This window comes from Sciurus carolinensis, chromosome 3 (assembly GCF_902686445.1).
Source record: "Sciurus carolinensis chromosome 3, mSciCar1.2, whole genome shotgun sequence".
Taxonomy (NCBI): domain Eukaryota; kingdom Metazoa; phylum Chordata; class Mammalia; order Rodentia; family Sciuridae; genus Sciurus; species Sciurus carolinensis.
This window is the reverse complement of record NC_062215.1, coordinates 110,576,245-110,600,784: the sequence shown is the minus strand read 5'-3', so window position 1 is coordinate 110,600,784 and position 24,540 is coordinate 110,576,245. Positions and strand designations below refer to the sequence as shown.

The 24,540-nt window shown below is 37.7% G+C and overlaps 1 protein-coding gene across 1 annotated transcript in view; it reads left to right on the top strand.

Moving 5' to 3' along the window:
• Pla2r1 (phospholipase A2 receptor 1) overlaps nucleotides 1-24,540 on the top strand; it is a 120,628-nt gene that overhangs the window by 56,882 nt on the left and 39,206 nt on the right. The window contains 4 exon segments of the mRNA XM_047546299.1: nucleotides 3,311-3,480; nucleotides 15,922-16,124; nucleotides 19,470-19,615; nucleotides 22,799-22,883. Of these exon segments, the coding sequence (XP_047402255.1) occupies nucleotides 3,311-3,480; nucleotides 15,922-16,124; nucleotides 19,470-19,615; nucleotides 22,799-22,883 (604 nt within the window).

Genomic DNA, 24,540 nt, shown 5'->3' with positions numbered 1-24,540 from the left:
GTTTTGGATAATACAAACACAATCATTATAGTGCTGCTATCTGCTCTGTGCTATGTTGTTCATAAACAAGAAGCTTTTTATCCAGTTACATGCTAACTACTTTCCAGTTAGCCATCACTTGCTAAACTGATGAAGAAACATAATGTTCACCTAGATATTAAGTATAAAGTGCCTCCTCTTAAAGTATGTACTTTTGAAGTACAAAATGCTTATTCTAAAATGAAAAAAATTATCAATGCATATTAAAAATATGTTGTATTTCTAAATAAAAATTTAATATTTAGCACCATGAGCAATTTTTTGCTAACTAATGAAAGTTCAAGATATATTTTTCTTGCTTACATTGAAAACACAAGTGATTTCTTAACTTTTTCTAAGGCATTAATTGAAAATTAATTTCTTTCTGATTGCAAGAATTATTCTCCTAGAATGTTTAATTTTGTAAGTAAGTGCACATGAGCAAAATATTTTACCACTTTTTTTAAAGATAATGAATAGTTTTTACTTTATTAAATTCCTAGAGATAGTATGCTATCCTGGCTCAAATAATAATACAGAAGAATGTACATTGTATTAGGTTATTTTTGTTTTCTCCTAACAACATTTGAATTAAACAATCTCAGTAAATCAGACAAAAAACCCAGGTAATGTAAAATTCTGGAATGTTCTCCTACGAATAATTCTAAAATACAGGGTTAGAAAAGTCTCTGAAAGATCATTTTCTGTATTACTGTAAGTCAGAGCTTTCTTACCCTATCAGTGTTTGAAATAATGAGTGGTAAAGAACATAAAATGTCCTCTTGCTTCTTTACTACCTAGAAACAGATACTCAAGACATTGCAGGCTATTATTCAGACAATATATTTAGATTGTTTAGAAGAAAGAAGTATTATATATATATATTTTTTTTAGATAGTTTAGAAGAAAGATACATTTGTCAACTTTCTTTACTTTTTAAAACTAGGTCAAGAAAACCAGTCTTATTTTGACTGGAAGGCTTTAGGATTTAACATACGAGTATTATATACACTACTTAAAAAATACACTTGCCAGTTCAAAAAGTCAAAGGATTCTATTGTTTCAAGTAATGATAAATAGAAATAAAATACCAAATCAAAATGGACTAAATAAATCTACAGCCAACAGGGGACAAAAGCAATATGTTGTCATGAATAATGATACCCAAGGCCAAGTTCACAGACAAGGTCATTTCCCTGCATTAGCTGATAAATGTCTTAGTAGAAGATAATGGGAAAACCAGCAATACCCCCAGACTGAGCGCTGGCATAAGTAGTGCCTGATCATCGCACCTGTGGTGCATGGTGCCTTGCTGGCCTCTAACACAGCAATTTCAGGCACCATGTGGGGACAATAACCATGCCACACTGCCTCAGAGGGGATCAGGAAAGCAAACCATATGTTATGACATGTGAACCAACAAAGTATAAGGAAAATTACACTAGCATCTAGGCAGCATTCAACTTGATGTACCTTCTTTCTGAAGCACATTTATGTAAGGTTCTGTCCCTGTGTGTGATTACAAAAGAACTCTTCTAATTTCAAATGTGTGCGATTTAGACTGTTAACAGAGTATTTGCAGAAAATATTTACTAAAGCATGATGAAAATTCATAAACTCTGCAAAGATGCATGCCATGGATGCCTTCAGTCACTAAGCATTGCTAGTGGTGTCCCTACAGCTCTTAAAATTTCATTTTTCCCCCCTCTTATTTCCTTTGTGACATCTCTGTTTTCAAATGATTCCATTGCTTTTCTTCCTTTAGCAAGTTAAGAATGCATGGCAATTTTTTAAATAGTATTTTAAAAGTCTCATTTGCTTTCTCATTGGATTCCTAGGTAATTATGCCTTCATTTCCCATCGACTCAACAGATCTGGCCAGAACTCACCACTGTTTGAAATTTCTTCTAACTTTATATGTTTTGAAAATAGATTTCTCAAGATAGTTTCAAATTTAGCTTTAAAGTCAATGCTAGTTAAGTTTTAACACGAATTTCTTATCAGGTATGCATGTGGAGTTTTCTAGATTCTGTTTGGATGTATTCATGTTGGAAAGGAAGCATTGCCAACAATCATTGAACACTAATTCATTCAACGCTAATGGATGTACTGCCTTGTATTAGCTCCTTCAGCTTAAATTTATCTTCAGTGAAAAATGCACATTTGAATAAGCCAAGAAATCCATGTGCCTGTAAACAAATTGATTAGGGAAACACATAGTTACTACTCCAATTCTTTTCTCACCAAGCAAGTGTGGTGAGTGGGTGTGTGTGAACTCTGTAGTGTTAAATGCTCATTCAAAAAAATGTATTTTTCTTGCTCCTCCCTCCTGCCAGCCCCTACCTGCCCTGCACATTATGGCATGGTATGTGGCACATGGCCTAAATACAAAACAGGTCCCATCTTACTCTAAGAAATGTATGGTTGTGGGGCTGGGGTGTGGCTCAGTGGTAGAGTGCTCGCCTAGCATGTGTGAGCACTGGGTTTGATTCTCAGCACCACATAAAAAATGAATAAATAAAATAAAGGTATTGTGTCCATCTATAACTAATAAAAATGCTTTAAAAAAAAAAGAAATGTATGGTTGTCTACCTGGACTTTCCCACTACACTCCTGAAACCAAAGCCAAACTCTGTTCCTTGAAACACTTTGTTACAGTTTGAATATGAGGTGTCCCCCAAAAGCTCCTGTGTTTAATGCAGTAGGTAAAATGATTGAATTTTGAGAGCTAGAACCTAATCAGTCTATGCTAGTTTGAATGAACTGACTGGGTGGTAACTATAGGAGGGTGGGGCATGGCTTGAGGAGGTGGGTCACTGGGAAGGAGAGTGTGCTGGAAGGGTTCACTCCCTGTGGCCCCCTCCTCCTTCTCTGCTTCCTGGCCATCATGAACAGAGCAGTACTCCTCCACCACGCCTCTGCCATGATATTCTACCTCACCTGGGACCCAGAGCAATGGAGTCAATCGACCATGGACTAAACTTCTGAAACCATGAGCTAAAATAAACTTTTACACCTCTAAGTTATGGTAGTTGTTGATTTTGGTCACAGTGACAAAAAGCTGACTAACACACAGTTATAAAAGTCTATAAGAACGAAATTCTCCTCACTTATGTATTTCTGGAAATTACACTGATATTCAGGGTCTTTGTGTATTTTTTCTGCTCCATGTTCTAAAGAATTAGCCAAGAAATGCTTACTCTGGTGCCATTCTGTGCACTTAATTATGTTTTAATGACATCTTTTATTGCCCAGAAACGTTATCTAACCATTTCCTTTTTCCCTTTTCAAGATTTGAACAGGCTTTTATTACCAGTTTGATCAGTAGGGTGGTGAAAACAAAGGACAGTTATTTTTGGATTGCTCTGCAAGACCAAAATGATACAGGAGAATACACTTGGAAGACCACAGGACAGAAGTCTGAGCCGGTGCAGTACACTCACTGGAATGCACATCAACCCCGTGAGTAGACAGGGCTATAACACCTACTCTCCCTCACTTTTTACTTCTCTTTTATTGATTCCAAATCCCTTCCACCCCTTGGTCACCTCCTTTGATTCTTCCTTAATGTTTTCTTACTGCCTATGTTAACTAAAATGATCACATAGTTTGCAGGAGGTAACATATAGTTGATCAGTTTCTAAAGTACAGTCCACAGGCAACTGTATGATTTGGGGAAGTCACTTAATCTCTCCATATGTTTCCTCATTAGTAAGGATAGCAAAAGTATCTACCTCACAGGATTATGTGAGGACTAAATGACATATTACACAGTTCCTGCTGCATTGTAAATCATAATTACTAGCTCTACGTACAGCACAGAAAGAATGTGTAAAATTTTTTCTAAAGCTACATAGAATATAATATCATGGTTAGCCTGTCAGGATTCCTCACCCATACGGTCTAAGATGTGGAACCTCCTCTGTGCTGAACCAGCCACCAAGGTGAGCACCCTGAAAAATCACAGGACCCTACAGGAGAGTCTGATTGTTGTCTACACTCTTACATTTCCTCAACACTTATGAACCAGATTTAACTGTTTAAAAAAGATTCCCTAGACTTCTTGAACTTAGAAGAAATGAAAGAGAGATCTAAGAAAGTCCATTTACATTCTCTCTGTTGAACACATGATTTAAATACTTTTTGAAGACTTTCAATTCTCTTCTGCATGTAAGAAACTTAGAAGTTGCCACACCATCCTAAGCAAGCAAAAAGTCGAACAAACTGAGAAACCAAAACTCTTAGATCCACCAGAGACATGAGATTACAGAGCAAACCACTGCCCACAAAGCGAAGAGAGACAGAGGATACAGAGATCACAACTTTCTAGAACAGAATCTCACAAGCAGACACCTCCACTTGATCCAGTACTGGGTTTAGAAAACCTGAACTGCAATGGAAGAAACTGCTGGAGGCTCAGTGAAGACAACTCTGAGAGTAAAACTACTGGGGGACCCGGTCATAGAAGGCTCCCACATTTTTACAAGGTCTCCCTCTTGAAACTCTAACAGGTCCTCACAGTGAGGATCAGAGAAAAATTTCCTCATGCTTTCAGCAGGAGAGGGAGAGGAGCCATTTTTAAATACACCACAACATTCTGTTCTTAACAGTCTCACCAGAGCCTGACCAGCTTGAGTTTAATCAGAGTATAACCTACCTGAAGGAAGGAGCTACTCAGCTCCAGCACTCTCCAGCTGTTCTGTCACACGCAGCAGAGGGACACCTGAGGAGCTCTCACTGATGAGAGCCACAGCCCAGGGTCACAAGATGGATCTTTGAAAGACTGAGGCCCAATCATAGGATGCGGACACTGCCCCCACCACACACCCTTCCCACCACCTTAGTAGAGGGCCGTTTCCTGCAATTCCTTTTTCCAAGTACCTTATGTCCACCCTTCAACAAAAATATTACCAGGCACACTAAAAGGCAGAAGAGATGGGCATTCTAAGAAAAAGGTCAAGAAGAAATGCTATATCTAGATATGTATATATGAGAATAGAAGAATGCCTTAGTGGGCTTATGAGTACAATGACTGAGGAAAGAATCTTTGAGCTTGAGGATATGACAATAGAAGCTTTCAGGACTAAAAGAAAAAAAAAAGATTGAAAGAAATGGAACAATATCCAAGAATTGTGGGACAACTACAAAATATTTGTAATAGGGTTATCAGAGAAGAAAAACAGAAAGGAACACAAGCAATACTTAAAGCAACAAGTAACTAAGAATTTTTCCCAAACCAGTGTCGTTACCAAACCACTGATCCAGGAAGCTCAGAGAACACCAACTAGAACAGTTGCTCCAGAACAACTACACCTATACAAATCAGATTCAAACTTGATAAAATAAAAATATAATGAAGTCTTGTAAGAAGCCAGAAGAGGGGCAAACACCTTACCTATAGAGGAGCAAAGAGGAAAATTAAATCTGACTGCTCCTCAGAAATTATGTAAGCAAAAGAGAATAGCATGAAATTTATAAAGTGTTGAAGGAAAAAAAACCCTCAAATTCTATAATTGTAAAATTATCCTTTTTTATAATTTATTTATTTTGATCGTTTTAAACAAATGGGGTACAACTTGTTTCTCTGGTTGTACATGAAGTAGAGTCATACCATTTGTGTAATCATACATGTACACAGGGTAATGATGTTTGTCTCATTCTGTTATTTTTCCTTCCCCCCACCCCTCCCACCCCTTGAAATTATCCTTTAAAAGTGAAGTAGAATTTAAATATTTTATGATGTTATCACACAAAAAATTGAGGGAATGTGTTGCCATAGGCTGGCCTTGCAAGAAATATTAAATGAACTTCTTTAGAGAGAAGGAAAATGATATAGAAACTGAGGTCTATTGAAGAATGAATAAGTGAAGATAAAATGAAAACTTTTATTTTTCTTATTCTTAATTGATCTAACATATGTTCCAAATAATACATACACATACCAAGTAACTATCAGGTATTTGCTTCTGTGTAAATGAAACAAATGACAGAGATAGGAGGGACTTTGGGTGGTTGTGATGTGTCAGTGTAGCTTCAATTGTAACAAATGTGCCACTGTGATATGTGCTGTCAATTGTGAGGGAGATTGTGTAAAAGGCAGGAGAGAAGATGATATGGGAACTCCCTGTGCTCCACAACTTTTTGCTGTGAACCTAAAACTGCTGCGAAATATTTATTTTTTCAAACATTGTACATTTTAAAGATACAAGCAAGGTGAAATCAAGACAAATTAGGGTGTTTTTTTGTGTGTATAAGGTATACACCTGTAATCCCAGCAACACAGGAGGCTGAGGCAAGAGGATGACAATTTGAGGCCAGTCTCAGCAACTTAGCAAGACCCTCAGCAAATTAGTGAGAGCCTGTCTCAAAACAAAAAATTAAGAGGATTGTAGGTGTACCTTCGTTCAATCCCAAGTATCACCCACAAAAAAAGAAGAAAGCCTCAGTTAGGAAATTGCATAGAAACTGGTGACTTCCCATAGCTCAAAATGAGAAACATCACAATTCACTCAAGAGAACTATCTTCTTGTTCTGCAACTCTGTATTATTAAATTGCAGAGAGCTGTAAAGTTCCATGTCACACCATATGGCAAAAAAATTAAAGCTCAGGTATCATTTCTATACACTTTGGAATTTTGTTGGGAATATACCTGTCAAAATAAATTAATACATTTTGAGAAGACAAAATTTTGGGGTTTTAATGTTAACTTCCTTGGGGCATATTTAGATGTCTAAAATCTGGAACTAAAGCAGAGCTTCTTGTCATTCATAAGTTTCTGCTGTAATTTATTTGAGTGGCACTACTCTTTTTCTCTTTTCCCTGAAGCAAAAATAATGCCGTGATGCTCAGTTTGGCTGCTCATGCTGATTGACATTGAGTAAATTGTCTCTGAATAAGATGAAAATGTAAATCTTTTTTGAAGAAAATAGCAATATAAAAGCTCCTGTGTTCCCCTTTTTTCTTTTAAATTACAGCTTGTAGAAACACCTCCCTAAATCACATTTTCTTTACTGCCTGTCACAAAAGAATCTATTATCGTGGGTCTCATATCAGAATCTTAATCCAGCATAAACTGACTATATGAACTGACCACTGAACAGGAAGCCTGCAGCTTTTTATAAACTCAGCCAAGACTCTGTCCTGATGTCATACCAGCAAAATATGCCATCCGTGTTAGAATCACAGTTTGGCTATTTTTTCTCAATTTTCTATTATGTTCATCAAATAGTAGCACACACCGCCACGTACCCCTCACCAAGCGTCAGCGATGATCAACCCATGGCCAATCTCATCTCAGCTATACCCCCAACCACTTTCTGTATTTTCTCATAGCAAATCCAAGACATCATATTATTTCACCCACAAGTATTTCAGAATTGTTTCCAAAAAATAAAGGTATCTTTCATAAAAACATGATATAATACAATTATCAAACCCCAAAATAATTAACTATAATTCTATCGTAACATCATAAATCTTCAGTTAATGCTCACATTTCTAAGTGACCCATAAATATTATATGGCATATTTCACAGTTTGTTTGAATGAAGATTCAAGTAAGTTCACACATTGCAATTGTTTAACAAGTTTCCTAACATCTGTTTCCAACTTCCCCCACCCATCCTTTATTTTTTCTTAGAATTTTTTGATGATGCAAATGAATCGTATGTCTTAAATTTTCCTAAAGTTTATGCTTTATTGTCTAGCACATATTGTCTAATGTGTTACTCTATCCTCTTTATTTTTCATTAAAAAATCAACATTTTTGTTCATAAACAGAATTAGAGACCTGATCAAAATCAGGTTTTGTTTAATTTTATTTTGGAACACCATTGCTCACACACTTGCATGTTTTGTCTGGAGCCACATGCTGTCCAGTTTTCTTTCTTTTTATGTTATTAGCAGTTTTTAAAATATTTTTATGTGCTCTTTTTAGATATACATGACAGTTCAGTGTATTTTGACATATTATACATTCACAGATATAACTTATTCCAATTAGGATTCCATTCTTGTACATGAGGTGGAGCTATACTGGTCATGTATTCATATGTGAGTATAGAGAAGTTATGTCCAATTCATTCTACTGTCTTTCCCATTCCCCCTCCTTCCCTTCATTCCCCTTTGTCTAATCCAATGACTTCTATTCTTCCCTCCCTACCTTCCCTTGTTGTTCATTAGCATCCACATATAAGAGAGAATCTTCGGCCTTTGGTTCTTTGGAACTGGCTTATTTCACTTAGCATGACTGTCTCTAGTTCCATCCATTTACTGCCAAACACCATAATTTCATTCTTCCCTATGTCTGAGCAATATTCCATTGTGTGTATACACCACATTTCCTTTATCCATTAAACTGTTGAAGGTCACCTAGGTTGGTTCCATAGCTTGGCTATTGTGAATTGAGCTACTATAAACATTGATGTGGCTGCATCACTGTAGTCTGCTGATTTCAAGTCCTTTGAATGTGTACCAAGGAGTGGGATAACTGGGTCAAATGGTGGTTCCATTCTAAGTTTTCCAAGGAATCTCCATACTGCTTTCCAGAGAGGTTGCACCAATTTTCAGTCCCACAACAATGTATGAGTGAACCTTTTCCCCTACATCCTTGCCAACATTTATTGTTACTTGTATTCTTAATACTTGCCATTCTGACTGGAGTGAGATGAAATCTCAGTGTCATTTTAACTTGCATTTCTGTAATTGCTAGAGATGTTGAACATTTTTTTCATGTATTTTTGACCATTTGTATTTTTTCTTCTCTGAAGGGCCTGTTTTTTTTTTTTTTCCCAAAACTCTTAAGAAGTTTTATTGAAAATGAAAAAATACAGAAACATCAGATTCTCATTTTAAAGTTAAAAATGACATCATCTTCCAGAACTCTCCTAGTACTGCACCAAAAACAAAACCAAGTTTTCAATCCAAAAGAACAAATGAACCCACTGGTAAATTTTTCTCAGGGTCTAAGCCCTACCTTTGTTATTTTTCTAAATTTTACTCTGTAGCTGGTTCAAGAATGAGTAGCATTTTTAAAAAATGATTAATATTTGTGAGAACTGGACTTTCTTAAAACACACACATATATACACATATTAGCCTATTTATTAGCCCATCCTTAGCCCATTTACTGATTAGGTTATTTGTTTTAGGGTGTTGAGTTTTTTGAGTTCTTCATAGATTCTGCAGATTAATGCTGTATCTGAGGTGGAGATGGTTAAGTTTTTCTCTCAGTCTGTAGGCTCTCTCTTCACATTCTTGGTTGTCTCCTTTGCTGTGAAGAAACTTTTTAGTGTGATATCATCCCATTTATTGATTCTTGATTTTACTTCTTTTTTTAAATTTTTTTTTAGTTATAGATGGACACAATATTTTATTTATTTATTTTTATATGGTACTGAGTATCGAACCCAGGGCCTCCCACATACTAGGCAAGCACTCTACCACTGAGCTACAACCCCAGCCCTTGATTTTACATCTTGAACTTTAGGAGCCTTACTAAGGAAGTCTGTTCCTAAGCGGACATGGTAGACAGTGGGCCTATTATTTTTCTAATAGATGCAGAGTCTCTAGTCTAATGCCTTAGGTCCTTAATCCACTTTGAGTTGAGTTTTGTGCAGGGTGAGAGATAAGGGTTCAATTTCACACTACTACATATGGACTTCCAGTTTTCCCAGCATCATTTGTTAAAGAGGCTATCTTTTCTCCACCAAATGTTTATGGTGCCTTTGTCTAGCATGAGATAACTGTACTTATGTATGCCTCTGTGTCTTCTGTTCTGTACCGTTGGTCTCTACGTCTATTTTGGTGCCAATACCATGCCATTTTTGTTACTATAGTTCTGTGGTATGATTTAAGGCTTGGTATTGTGATGCCTTCTGCATCACTTTTCTCTCTAAGGATTGCTTTGACTATTCTGGGTCTCTTATTTTTCCAAGTGAATTTCATGACTGCTTTTTCTATTTCCATAAGGAATGTTATTGGAATTTTAATAGCAATTGTATTAAATCTGTATAGCACTTTTGATAGTATGGGCATTTTGACAATTCTAATTCTGCCTATCCAAGAACATGGGAGAGCTTTCCATCTTCTAAGGTCTTCTTCAATTTCTTTTTCTAGTGTTCTATAGTTTTCATTATCTTTCACCTCTTTTGTTAGATTTAGTCTCAATTTTTTTTTGAAGCTACTGTGAATGAAATAATTTTCCTGGTTTCTCTTTCAACTGATTCGTCATTGGCATATAGGAACACAACTGATTTATGGGTGTTAATTTTATATCCTGCTACTTAGCTAAATTTGTTTATGAATTCTAGAAGCTTTCTGGTAGAGTTTATTTGGGTCTTCCAAATATAGAATCATGTTGTTGGCAAATAGAGATAGTTTGAACTCTTCTTTTCCAATTCATATCTCTTTAATTTCTTTCTTTTGTCTAATTGCTCTGGTTAGGGTTTCAGGAACTATATTGAACAGATGTGGTAAAAGAGGGCATTTCTGTCTTGTTCCAGTTTTTAGAGGTAATGTCATTAACAGTTTTTGATGATCAATGCACAGTCCCTTGATTCATTAGGGTTTGTTGTTTTTGTGTTATTTTGTTTTATTTTGTTTTTCTGGAGACTGGACCTTGTATACGTTAGGCAAGCACTCTACCTCCAAGCTACATCTCCAGCCCCCACTACTGGGTTCTTGATTCATAGCTGGCATATTTCTATAAGGAAGAAATTCCCCTTGGTCAGTATTTTAGTAACTTTGTGCTATTATTTTTATAGGAAAGTCAGAATAAATGCTTATTTCTTTCTCTTTACTAGTTTTCAAAATGACTGTTTCTTCCTTAGCATCTTCTAACATTGATCAACTGAAGGTTTGCAGGATTGTTAAAAACTATTAACAAGTAAGCATTTTAAAACATATTTGATATATTTTAGTCCATTTCAATTATACTTTTCTGATGCTGAGGTTGCCCCATCTTTGTGATGGGAATCTCTTCAAGGACTACTATCTGAGCCCTCTTGATGTGAGGCTAACTATCTCTGATAGCATTCTTGCTATCTGATATGACAAGATGTAAATTTCTGCCTCAGACCTAGAATCATCCAGGTCATTAGGGAACCCGGGTCATTTTGATGAGAAGTGGTATTATTTCCATATGCAATCTAAGCGTACAGGCACTCATTAAACGTTTGCAGGATTGTTCTTATTTCTAGGCCATTTTCATGGACAGATCTAGAAAGTAAGGGACGTGTGTGTGTGTGTGTGTGTGTGTGTGTGTGTGTGATGAAATACTTTTCTACTTCAAACTGATAAGTGATACTTTCAATTCAAATTCAGGCCTACAAGATTTTTAACCTTTGTCTATATTTCCTTTCTTTCACTCCAAAACTCTCCTTTCTCAAAAAACCAGAAAATTCTGGTATTTTTTTTTAAACAACAACAAAGGCACTCTATGGTCCTTGCTATTTTGAGAGAAGAAATATATTCAGGTAAAGCAGGAAAAATGGTTTTGATGCTCACTACCATTGCCACTGATTAAAGGGAAAGATGATAAGATATTTTCTATTCAGGGAGAAGCTAATGGGTCAAAACTGAAATGTACTTTGTACTTAGATTAAAGATGCCATTATAAGTAGAAGCCACTCTATGGGAAAGAAAATAGGTGACATACTTGTTAAGATATTAAAAAGTTTTTCCAGATTACCTGAGAGCTTCATAGGAATCTTAATAGGAAAAGAAACGCTTGAATGCTGTTTTAAGGTCATCCATAACTGAGGCCCTGTGACAAAGTTCCCTTCCTAGATTTAGAGGCTGCAGAAGACAACTTCAGGGCACTTGCCCCAGTTGTTCCAAGCAATGGAAATCTGCCAGGGGCAAGGAAAATGGGATCCTAGCAGAGCAAGTCAGATTTGTTCTCCTGAGAATGCCCTATACATAGTGAGGACCGAGACTCCATCAGGTCAGCAGATGCAGCTAGACTGATGATCCATTCGAAGGCTCATCAGAATTCTAAGATCCATGCAAAGGTGACCAACTCAGCCTTTTTTGTGAGCACCTTTCAAATATGTCCATGTCTTTTCACAAGCTTACAAGTAATTGCCATACAAGTAAAAATGTGATAGTAGATCTTCAAAGAAATTCTGTGACCACACAAGAGAGAGAAACATGACCAGGGAAATGAAAGAGAGCTCCATGGAAAAAGAGGGACATAATTTGAGCAGAATTCATTCATTCATTCATTTGTTCAGCTACCCTTTATTGAATGCCCCCGCTCTCTGTACCTTGACACTGTCTCACAATATACTCAAGTATATCTGATTTCAAATCCTGGATCAAATTCTCATTAACTATGTGGCCTTGGCAAGTCACTAACCTTTGTGCCTCAATTTTTCCATCTGCAAAATGCAGATGCTAACTGCTGACTGAGTGAGCTTCCGAAGATAGGGGAAAGACCCTATAAATGCATAACGTGGTACCTGGAAGAGGTACGGAGCCATGGACGCTCAACTTCCCTGCCTGCAGGGTTCTACTTTTCTTTGTGGATAAGGAGAGAAGGAGGGAAGGGTAAGGTGAGGGATGGCGGAGGACTTGAGAGGGTTCTTGCCGGGAAGGGGAAAATAACTAGACAGATTCAAGTAAAATATTCATCCAGAGGCACAGAGACCTGACACCATTTCCTCCTACCCTGAGGCCACAGGTTGGCTTGGTTGGTTGGTTTATATTTAGATATTTGACCAGAGACACCAGAGGCGGAGAGTAATGGAAGAGACTAGAATAGCAAATTAGAATTCCTTAATTATAGAATGTTTTCCCATTCACGTGAACAGGAATGAGACTGAAGCAAGTAAGGAGAGTCTATTGAAATGTGAGATTCACCACTGAGAAAAGCAATGATAGTTTTTCTCCAATGAGAAGAGCTATCAAATGTGAGAACAATTTCTCTGGGAGAAAAACCACCTCCGCTCTTTCCCACATCCCTCCCCTTATGATTTGGCTTTGCAAGCATCCCCACGAATTGGCTTATAAATTTGGTTTATATCTCCCTTAGCCCAGCCTTCCTTTATTACACCATTTTACTGCTTCTTTGGGGCTGAGACTCTAAAATTTGGGTCAAATGTTCCATTAAGTTAACCGCTTTAGAATACCAATAACACGCCTGCAGCACTTTTCGTCTTTGTGGTGGTTCACAAACATCTCCTTCTTCACTAATGAAGATGAGTTGAATATCTATAGCATCTAAAACCAAAGCTATTTAATCATTGTCTGATGTGGGGAAGTGAGACGAAATGCAAGACCAACAAAAAAGTATATTACATTTTAAAGTTGCTGATTCAAACTTTTTAAAAATTCTCTGAACATGCAGGCAGAACTCATGCCACAAAATCCCAGCTTTTGTAATGAAAATGGCCATAAGAAGAATAGTAACATCTTAGAGTGTTTGGGGCTATTCCTATCTTACAGAGTGCTATATGATCTTCATGAAAACCCATTAAAAAAAACGAAATTATTGTCCTTAAGTTTTAGACAAGGTTTGTTGTGATTAATTAATCTGCTCAAGTTTCAAGTTACTGTTTGTGCTGGGACTAGAACCCCAGACCTCAGGTTCCAAGTCAGAAATTCTTGCTAGGAGGTTTTCTACCTATGTTATACAATAAAGGGATGTTCTACTAGGATGTCTCAAAGGAAGAACAAGGGAGTCAGGCAGGATGCATATTTTCCTTCCTTTTCGACTAGAACAGTTCCACACAGCCCCTGTGGGGCTTCCATAGGGATTTCCACAGTTCAGGTTCATTGCACAAAGCATGCAGCATTTCCCCTATTGCTCGTGACCCAGCCAGGCTATGGAGCTACCTTCCAAAATTATACTCAGTAGGCCTGTAAAGTTCCATTTGTGGCAGAGACAATGGCATACTATAACCTCTCTTCCTTGCCTACGTCTCAACTCTCCATCTTTAGTTCTAGCTAGTTCTTCTGGGCCAATGAAGATAACTGATGCCTTTGTCTGAACTGACTTTCTCAACTTCTTTCATCAAGCCATGCTTAGCATGTTCCCTCTGTTCTGTCTGGCCATTTCACCTTTGTGGGTCTCCTTGATGCATCAGGACAGACACCCACAGGTCTGTGAACATCTTGTAGACTATCTTGTCACCATGATGCCTGATGCCTAGGGCATGGTGTGCACCCCAGATTGTCGAAGATATAAGCATCTATTCTTTAGTTCATTATTCTGTCCTCTCTTCTATTAAACTCTGTTCCCTTCCTCCAAGAGAGGTTCTTTGTACATTTCCCTCTACATCTTCTTTCTTCTCACTCTCATTCTTCATTTTCTCTATCTTTAATCTTTTTGTGAACATAAAACAATCAAAACATGGTTGACAAGGATAATGCCAGTTACCTAATAGCTTAAAAAAATTGAATCCATTACTTCTGAAGGGAAATTCAGCAAGATAAATATCTAGTACCAAGTGACTACATTTTTTTTAAGTGCTTTTAGGTCCAGAATCATCACAAGTCTTCAGATGCTTCCTCGGTTATGGCTTGCTATTTTCAAGTTCACCTTGAAGACTGTTCTTTTTCATCCTTCAAAACTCAGTTCAAAGGCTCAGGGTATAGCACAGTGGTAGAGAGCTAGCCTAGCATCTTTGAGGCCCTAGATTCAATCCCCAGTACTAAAAAAACTCATCCCAAATGTCACTTTCCACTTTACTGATCCCTCCTGGCAGCTCCATCACCCCTCAGAAGCCTCCCACCCCACTTTGCCATGGTGTTCTTGCCTAGGACTCCCAGGGCTGCATATTCTAGGAGTTGGGGACTCAGTCACAATCAGAATCCAACACTGCTGCCTCTTCTTGCCCTGGCCTTCTGCAGCCTCCACCTGGATGACTATTGCCATTGTTTATGCATCTTTATCTCACACTAAGAGCTAGTTCTTGTCTGTTTTGATCTGTCGCCCTTCTAGCCAGAATACGTACTTTTCTGTGGTTATTGAATGTTGATTTAGTTCATAGAATGGTCACCCTGGATTCAAGGAAAAAAATAAGCTCATTCTTATTAAATTTTTTTCTATTTTTAGAGTAGAAACGTTTTCTACTCCTCTTCACTGAAATTTGAAGGATTTTTTTAAAGCAGTCTTATAAGGTTTTTCTGATAAACTTAAGAATTTTAACCCAATTTGTAAATTGTTTCTATGCAAAAATATAGTTCTTGTGATAAAACATTCCACAAACATAAAAGAAAAACAGAGAAGTTTAGGCCATAACTAAGTAATCTATCACTTTTCCCAATGTTTCACACAAACTTTGCAAGGGGTGGTAGATCTCTGAATTTTGCTTCGCATTTAAAGGCCACCACCCGCTCCTGCTTTTGCTGATGTCTGCCCCCTATTCTGCCCCCAAAACTTTTTCCCATTGCAAGAGTTTATCTCATCCCCTCCATTCTCTCATGGTTTGTGGCTGACTGTTTGTTTCATTGTTGTGTACTTTGTAATCTACCTTGAATCCATTATTTACATATTTTACACTGTTGAATCTAGTTCTCAGAGAATGAGCACTATACACTTTGATTTGTTGATTTTTTACAATGGGATTTCAAAGCACAGCATTGAGCTATAGGGGATAGTGCCGTTCCCTGTAGGAATGGCTCCTAGTTTCCCATGATTTGCCATCTGAGCTGAAAGTAGACAATATCCAAATTTCAGGCTTCACAGCCTCTTTTCTCTCATTTTTCTGGCTTCTTTTCTCCAGAGATGAAGAGAAATGAGATAATCATGCCAATAAAGCATCCTTTTTAATCTTTATTGTTCTTGTCTGGGTGCTTCATTATGAGATGTCAATTATTCAACACTCTGAAGTGCTGTCTTTTTGAGCGCAAAATGTTTTCATTGTCTGGTATTTAAAATTCTTGTTCTCTGCTTACAGGCTCCGGGGGTGGCTGTGTTGTCATGCGAGGCAGTAGTCCTCTTGGTCGCTGGGAAGTGAAAGACTGTAGCCAGTTCAAGGCGATGTCCTTGTGCAAGCAGCCAATCGAAAATCGGGACAAAACTGAGCGTGAAGAAAGATGGCCCTTTCACCCCTGCTATTTGGACTGGGAGTCAGAGCCTGGCCTGGCCAGTTGCTTCAAGGTGATACCAAGGTTACTTGAGCATTCCCAGTACCATTATTTCAATTTGATCCATATATCACAAATTCCTTTATTCCAGCATTTTTTTTCCAGAACAGTGCCTGGCACACAGCAGGTACTTAATCAATATTTGTTGCTTGTCTCTATCTTTTCACTTATATTCAAATAATTTTTAAGTAAAAATTGGCATATTCCTGGTGACATCAAAGGCCTCCTCAGTTGAAATACCATGCACCAGTGTTAATGCCAGGGAGGGGGAACTCCATGCACTGGTTATCAATCCTGGGGGAGGACTCTAAACACCTGATGAATTTCTAGTAAGGTTCCTTTCTCTGGCAGGAGATTTTGCACAAACTCAGCTGCCAGAGTCTGAGTCCACTGAGATAGAACACTCACACAACAAGTCAGGCAAAGCGACTTCATTATTCACAGATGGGCTGAAAGAAACAACAGAAACCTAGGATCCCTAGCAAGCCCAACTCCCAAACCTCAGGAAAATTGCCCTACTTTGCACTGGGACATTCACAGAGGCACTCCTCTATGGATTTAGACCTCAGACACCACTTGTGTCACTGGGCTAAAGCATTACAAGACATCCTGTTCTAAAAGGAATAAGGACAATTCCTCCTTCCCTCAGGATGTTGCATTCTTAGTACATTCTGCCCTGAAATTGCTATCAAGAGGTGGAAGATCTGGGTTAGCCAAGGTCATTTCAGGACCTGTATGATACTGAGACCCCTGTCATTATTCTTATTGCCAAGCATATACCAAATGATGGAGGTCAATTCTCACTGGGTATTAAAATTAATGCAATACCATATTTTTTGTAAAAACGTGAATAAAATAATTATTATGGAATAATACAATTCTGCCACTAAGGATAGCTTTTGAAGCTTTCCATGTACCAAAGATAAAACAAATTTATAGATTCAGTTAATATATACATGTGTTTGTGTGTATGGGTGCATGCACATGTGCATGTATTTGTGTGTGTGTTTGAAGAGACTGTGTGTGTGTGCAGGTATGTTTGTGTGTATTTGGAGAGAAAGACTCTGTGTGTGTGTGTGTGTGTGTGTGTGTGTGTGTGTGTGTTCATTACTGGAAATGCTTGGGACCAAAGTGTTTGGGATTTTGGATTTAGGGATATTTGCATATTCATAATTAGATATCTTACATATGAATATTTGCATATATATAATGAGATGAGACTTACATCTGAACACAGAATTCATTTGTTTCATATACAACTTATACACACAGATCAAAGGTAATTTTATACAGTATTTTTAGTAATTTTGTGCATGAAACAAAGGTTGTGGACATTGAATTGTCAGAAAGCAAAGCTGTCACTATCACAAAATGTTTTGATTTTAGAGAATTTCAGATTAAGGATGCTCAAATATATTTATATTTATATTTATATTTATATATATTTATATACAAATGTACATTTATATATGTCTATTTGCAAATCAGCTTTAGATCCTAGCTTTAAATCAGTTCCTGAAATTTTCTTATCAAAAATACATTTTTTGAAACATGATGTTTGGTAGTGTTGTCTTGACTTGTTCTATAAATAGAAATTCCCCAAATCCTGGAAGAAAGTTCTCTAGTAGCTGGGCACATGCAGAGCAGGATGAAGACAGACTCTGATTCCACAGATACTGTAGCTCATAGGTTGCAGGAAACACCTATGAATGCACTCTGTTTAAATGAACACATGCAAAATCCTACACTGAAATCATAGAATAAGAGGCCCATACATGACCTCATAGAGCAATAAGTTAAACCTTAGAAATGAGTAAACTGAGGCTAGTGAGATGAAGTGATTTGCACAAGATCACAATTATTTATTGACAGAGTTGGAATAAATCCCTGGTCTTCAGATTCCTGGTCCAGCACTTTTTCTACTATCTATCATCCCTATGTGTCAACAAATGCCTGGTGTGCTTGATGTGCATGGTAGTAGGATTTATGAATTTAGAGTGATTCAGGAAGATGTTCCCAGAGGAGGCAAGTTTTGACATATAATTTAAAAGATGGAAAGGCTGTGCTGTGGTCCACAGGACTTGGAAAGCTATTCATTCTGGTCTCAGCAAATCAGAGCCTGGTGAAGGCTGGCTGCAGGTGTATCTGCCTGACATCAGAGGTTCAGGCTTAGTACTAGGCATTTAAAAATTGGGAGGATGCAGAGGCCCAGAATCAGAAGCTCTGGGTCTTTAGTCCCTCACCCTGATCTTAAAGTCAAAAGCAGACCTTCCCTACAACCAATTTCTTCCTGCTACTATGAAGGTAGCAGGGAAATAGCAGATAATTTAGACATAACTGAATCACTGCATCCTGCCAGTTCAGCTAAGACCCAAAGACCCTATAAATATACCTGTCCTGGGCCCCAGGCCTTGTGTCTCATTTCTTGCCATGGGTCAGTGAGATTCATAATTATTCAGAGTGTTAATCAACTTTTTGTTGCTGTGACAAAATACCTGAAATAAACCACTTTTTAAAAGGAAGAATTTATTTTGGCTCATTATTTCAGAGGTTTCAGTCCATGGTCACTTGGCCCCCTTAATTCTAGGTCTGTGGTGAGGCAGAACATCATGGCAGGGAGGGAATAGCAGAGCAAAACTGCCAGGAAGCAGATAGAGGGGTGGGGGGAAGCACCCAGGGACAAAATATACCCTTTAAAGGCATGTTCAGAGTGGCCCACCTTTTCCAATTAGGCCCCATTTCCTGAAGTTTCCACCACCTCCCAACAGTATCCCCAGCTAGAAACCAAGTCTTCAACACATTTGGGGAATATTCCATAACATTCTGCTAATTCTAATTTGTCAGAAGGCGATCTACTGGGATAGAAATTCATGGATTCAGGAAGGAAGGAGTCATGGGGCTAATCCTAGCTCTGCCCATTTGTAGCTGTGTGACCTGAAATTCTTAACCTTTCTTAGCCTGACCGTTCTAATCTTTTGCCAGACAGTCATATATGTAAGTTATAGGAGATTAAGGGTTTATTTTTTAATAAAAATCTTCAATGAGTTCATTTATAAAACTGAGCTTTATTCATATTCTCCTAATGAATGGTTGTAGGATAAAATGAGCCAATAGTTTTACAATGACTAGGCACATTCTATTTCAATAAATGATATTTCCATTTCCTTTCCATGAAAGGTCAAGCTTTCAATAAATAATAATGTAGGGGTTTGCTTAACATGGGAGAAGACCTGAGTTCCATCCCAGTATCACAAAAGGAAAAGAACAATAAAAAATATACTACTATTATTTCCTTAAGCAGAAGCAAATTGCCACACCCAATCCACCACAGTGTTAACATTTTTCTTTTATTATGCAGGTATTTCACATTGAAAAAGTTCTGATGAAAAGAACATGGAGAGAAGCTGAGGCATTTTGTGAAGAATTTGGAGCTCATCTTGCAAGCTTTGCCCATATTGAGGAAGAAAATTTTGTGAATGAACTTTTACATTCAAAATTTAATCGGCAAGTATTTGTTAATTTTGAAAAATTACAGTTGAATAGATCATCTCCTAGTAATGGCATTTTAGGGGTGAGTATCCCAAATAATTGTTCAAAATTCCAGTATTTGTTTCAAGCCTAAAACCAGCTAGTCACTAGTTGTGAAAAAAAGTCTACACACACACAGTTTTATATTTATATTGTATCAAGCTCACATTCCATAAAACAAAGAACAAGTCATGACAGTTTTGATATTTGAAATCTTTTCTGTGTACCTCAAATCAGGTTTGTAGAGTTTTTCTGCCAAACAATATCCAGGCTCAGTGATTTTCAAAGTGTCGGAGTACCCCAAGGGTCCCAGACCCAAAAAACAGAGGGGGCCAAATGGACAGAGCTCCAGGTCCTTGCTAACTGACCCACCAGAGCAGCTCCAACCAACTCCATTGCTAATTATTTTCTATATAAAAGGAGTTCACTTAAGATTTTGGGGATGGGGGGGAAGAACTAGTATATTTTTAAAAATCCAATCCAACCCCTAATTCTTAATTTGAGGAAAGAGGCATTCACTTATTGGTGTCTATTTGTAACTTTATACAATCTTGAATTTCATGGAGTTAGAAACTCAATTATTTTGAACTGGAAAAAAAAAAAAAAACAACTAATGGTCTTGGGTTAACACAGAACTACTTTTTGAGGAAAATTCTGTCCTTCCCCATAAGTTTCCTTGCAGGACACTCCCATGAAGCATCTATGGAATTGTTCTTCTTCAGCATTTACAAAAATCACCTTAAAGTGGGAGTTTGTGTGTTTTTAATGGTAAGGGAGTACAGGACAGACATAAATTCCATTTTATTATCATTTGTGGTTCTGGAGATTGAACCCAGAGACTTGTGCATGCTAGGTAAGCACTGAACCACATTCTCAGTCCTAAAGGTGGGAGTTTTCATGACCTCACCCATGTAGTTTGATGTAGTATTCCATGGGGAAAAGGTGTTTTGTGGTTAAATATGATTGCAAAACAATGTGCAATCTTGGAAATTTGCTACATGTATTATGTTTTGCTACATATATTATTACTAAGATTTTAGAAGGAAGCATTTCCTTTGTTGAATCTTTTCCTTTTTCCTTTTTTTTTTTTTTTTTTTTTTGGTGTGGTACCCAGGATTGTACCCAGGATTTCAACACATACCACTGAGCACCGAGCTGCATACATCTCCAACCCTTTTTACTTTCTTATTTCCTGGAAGAATTCCACTAAATTGCCCAGGCTGGCATTGACTTGCAATCCTCCCACCTCAGCCTCATCAGTGGATGAATTTACAGACAGTGCCACTGTGCCCCCGTGCAAAATCCTTTTTTTGAGAACATTTATTAACATCCCACCAAAACTGCTAGTCCCTAACAGTTGTGGTTCCAGAGCCTGGCCAATCACCATACTCTGGCCCCATATCAGAGCTGCCAACTCAGACTTTCTGAGGCTAATGTTTAAGAAACTTCCTGGTTAACTGGATTTTTTTCTAGATTCTGAACCCAGGGGTGCTTAATGACTGAGTCACACCCCCAGCCCTTCTTACTTTTTATTTTGAGACAGGGTCTTTGTAAGTTTCTTAGGGTCTCGCTAAATTGCTGAGGCTGACTTTGAACTTGTGATCCTCCTGCAGCCTCCCCAGCTGCTGGGATTATAGGTGTGGGGTCACAGATACAAGGGATGGGTAATGAATTGTGCCATGCTTTGTTACTTTAGTTCCTTACAAAACATACTTGCATATTCTACCCTTTGATTTTGGCGAGGTTTGCTAGATAAAACAAACGCATGCAAACGGCCTATCTTAAAATTAAATATCATTATGTCATTTCTGTTTACATAAATTCTCACACTTGTAATTCCTAGTAGCCAAGCATCTATCAAATCATTGATCTTCAGCAACTAATCATAAAAACTATATAATGTATGTTTTAATTTTTGCCCATATTATCCAGGGAATTCAGTCAAATCCTGTACATAGTATTTATTTTTTAATTATACAGTGTTGGGGAATTTATGAAGAGAAAGTAAGTATCAACTTGTCTTCTATGAGCAAGGATATAGCAAGAAAAATGAAGAACTCTGAATTCAGTGAGGAAAGCAAACAAGAGTTCTCAGCCTGGGGAGACTGTTGTGGATTTCCAGTCTGTTTGGTGATTAATGGATTTGGCTTAACCCTAGGGCAGTCATTCTCACCTTCTTACAACCTTGGATACACTGTGTCACCTCAATAGGCACAGTGATGGCTCAGACTTTCTAAGTTGCATTGGACTTTAATTTGTATCATTCAGGCAGAGTAACTCAAATATCTGAGAAGCAGTGCTTCAGAATAGGCTTGCTTCTCTGCTCTAAGGAAAATAAAGCATCTGTCATGACTTCTGAATCTTTTAAATCTTTAATTCTTCAAAATTATTCTCAGAAAATTATCTTAGTGAGATGGTTCATTGTACAATTAGGCTTTATTGCTTGATTTATTGAGTACTCTGAGATTTGACATATTTGTACTCTGCCTAATAGGAGGGAAGATGATTCTCTCCGGAGCTTCTTGCCAAGTCTAAACCAGTGGTAACTGCTGAAGCTAATCTACCATGGCCCAGGCTGATTTGCTATACAATTATTTATGTTGAAATCTTAAAAAAAAAAAAAAAAACAAAAAAAAAAAGGCCTACTGTGTACCTTTTATTAAGTGGGAATGATAGTAATTAACTTTCAGAGAATACATGAAAATTTGACAAAAGAGCAACAAATCAAAGCATAGAGAATTAGTATAAATAGTGAAGTAGTAAGTGGAGTAAAGTAGTAAAAAGTCCTCTAGGAAAAAGATTTTCCAAAATTTCTTCCCAACATGCTTTCATGTGTTCTCATCCTGACTGAAGATGCATCACCATTTTGATGAGAAACCCAGGTTCTCAATATGCACTGACTTTCCTCCACCTGCATATCACCAGTGAATAAGCCACACAAACCAAGAGAAATAGGATGTGACTCTAAATCTTAATCAGCTCATTTTGTAGCACAGGATTTGCCATTAAAAATATTCAATAAGCTTTTGTTGACTGAATCAGTCCTGCCAGTAACATCAGTTGTTTCTTGCACACATAAATATTTTAAAAGATTTTTTAACCTTTTACATAACGTAAATTTGATCAGAAAGGCAACGTTTTTGTTTCTTCTCTTCCTAGGACAGAAGAAAGGCAGTTCTGGATTGGATTTAATAAAAGAAACCCACTAAGTGCTGGTTCATGGGAATGGTCTGATGGAACTCCTGTAAGTCTTCCCGAACTGAGCAAAAGGAGTTGAATTCAAAACAAGTGACCCTGGAACCACTTGGTAAACTTGGTCAGTTTTCTAAGTGATTCCTACAAATAATGACCCTTATCTCCCATGACACACTGCACTGGACCATGGTACCAAAAGAATTATTTTGTCAAGGTCCTGGGAAACCTTCACTAACCAGATTGTTCTGAGATACCTATAGTTTCTCATTCTGAAAACAAAATCTCCCAAAAGTAATGCCAGACTTCCTTTACCCTACCCCTCCTAGCCTGCATAGTGCCTGACTGTCAGCATGGGATCCTTGTCATGTCACAATGAAAAGGAGACTATTTTGGAGATCATTTTTAGTTTATCTCACAGTTATGGTTTTGATATGAAGTGTCCCCAATGTCCTCCTGTGTTAATGCAGGAATATTCAGCGATGAAATGATTAAATGATCAGAGCTGCAACTTAACCAGTCCATCCTACTTTGAGGGGACTGACTAGGTAATTGAGGCAGGTGGGTGAAGCTGGAGGAGGAGGGTCACTAGGGGTCCTGCCCTGGAAGTTTGCATTTTTCCTATGGCCCTTTCCCCTCCTTCTCTCTCTCTCTCTGCTTCCTGGTTGCCATGTCCTAAGCAGTTACCTGCTGCCATGTTCTTCCACCTCACCTTGGACCGAGAGCAATGGATTCAGCCCACCATGGACTACGTCTCTGAAACCGAAAGCCAAAATAAACTTTCCCTTCTCTAAGTTGTTCTGGTCAGGTACTTTGGTCACAGAGACAAAAAGCTGACACTAACACACTCACTCTAAAATGACAGAAATGTTAGCCTTAGAAATAACACCTCCTTCTCAGCTGAAACAAATTGTTCCAGAAGGGGAAAAAAAAGTATTGCTGTTCAGTCAGTCTCATTACTTGCAAACCTATGCGAAGGAGAGAGAGAACTCATCACTGAGTTCTTTCCTCAAGTGCAATGAGGAATTCTCACATTTTCCCCCAAGGCAGTGGAAATACTGAAGCATATAATATCTGAGACCCAAAATGGATCCATCCTAGGGCACGTGCAAAATCAAGTTATTTGGTTTCACCTGAGAAACAGGGAGCCTGCAGTGAATGTTTAATGCTGCTGCTGTTTATTGAGACTTCACAGTGTTTCACATACTGAGCGGAATGTACTCCGACATGATCTCATTTCATCCCTACAATGGCTCGCTGCAGTAGGCAACAAAGGATGAGTAGGTTGCCCAAAATAATGCAGAGGAGAGTCAGGATTTGCATATAGGTGGTTTGACTCCAAAGTCACAATATTATGATATTTCCTGGTTGGCAAAATATCAGCTGCCAAACTTTGAAATAGTAAAGACCAATAGAAAAAAGTCCACTACAGAGTTGGGACTCAAATTTGTAACTAGGAAGGAATTTATTTAAAAAAAAAAAAAAAAAAAAAAAAAAAAACAAAACTGTGCTTCTAATTAGAAAAAAATGATAGAGGCATGCTAGTTAAAAAAAAAAAATAATAATAATAATAATAATATTTCTGCTCTTTTTCAATCAGTTTTTTCACTGCTCTAACAGGACCCAACCAGAACAACTATAGAGAAGGAAAAGTTTATTTAAGGCCTCATAGTTTCAGAGGTCTCAGTCCATAGACAAGCAGGCTCCAT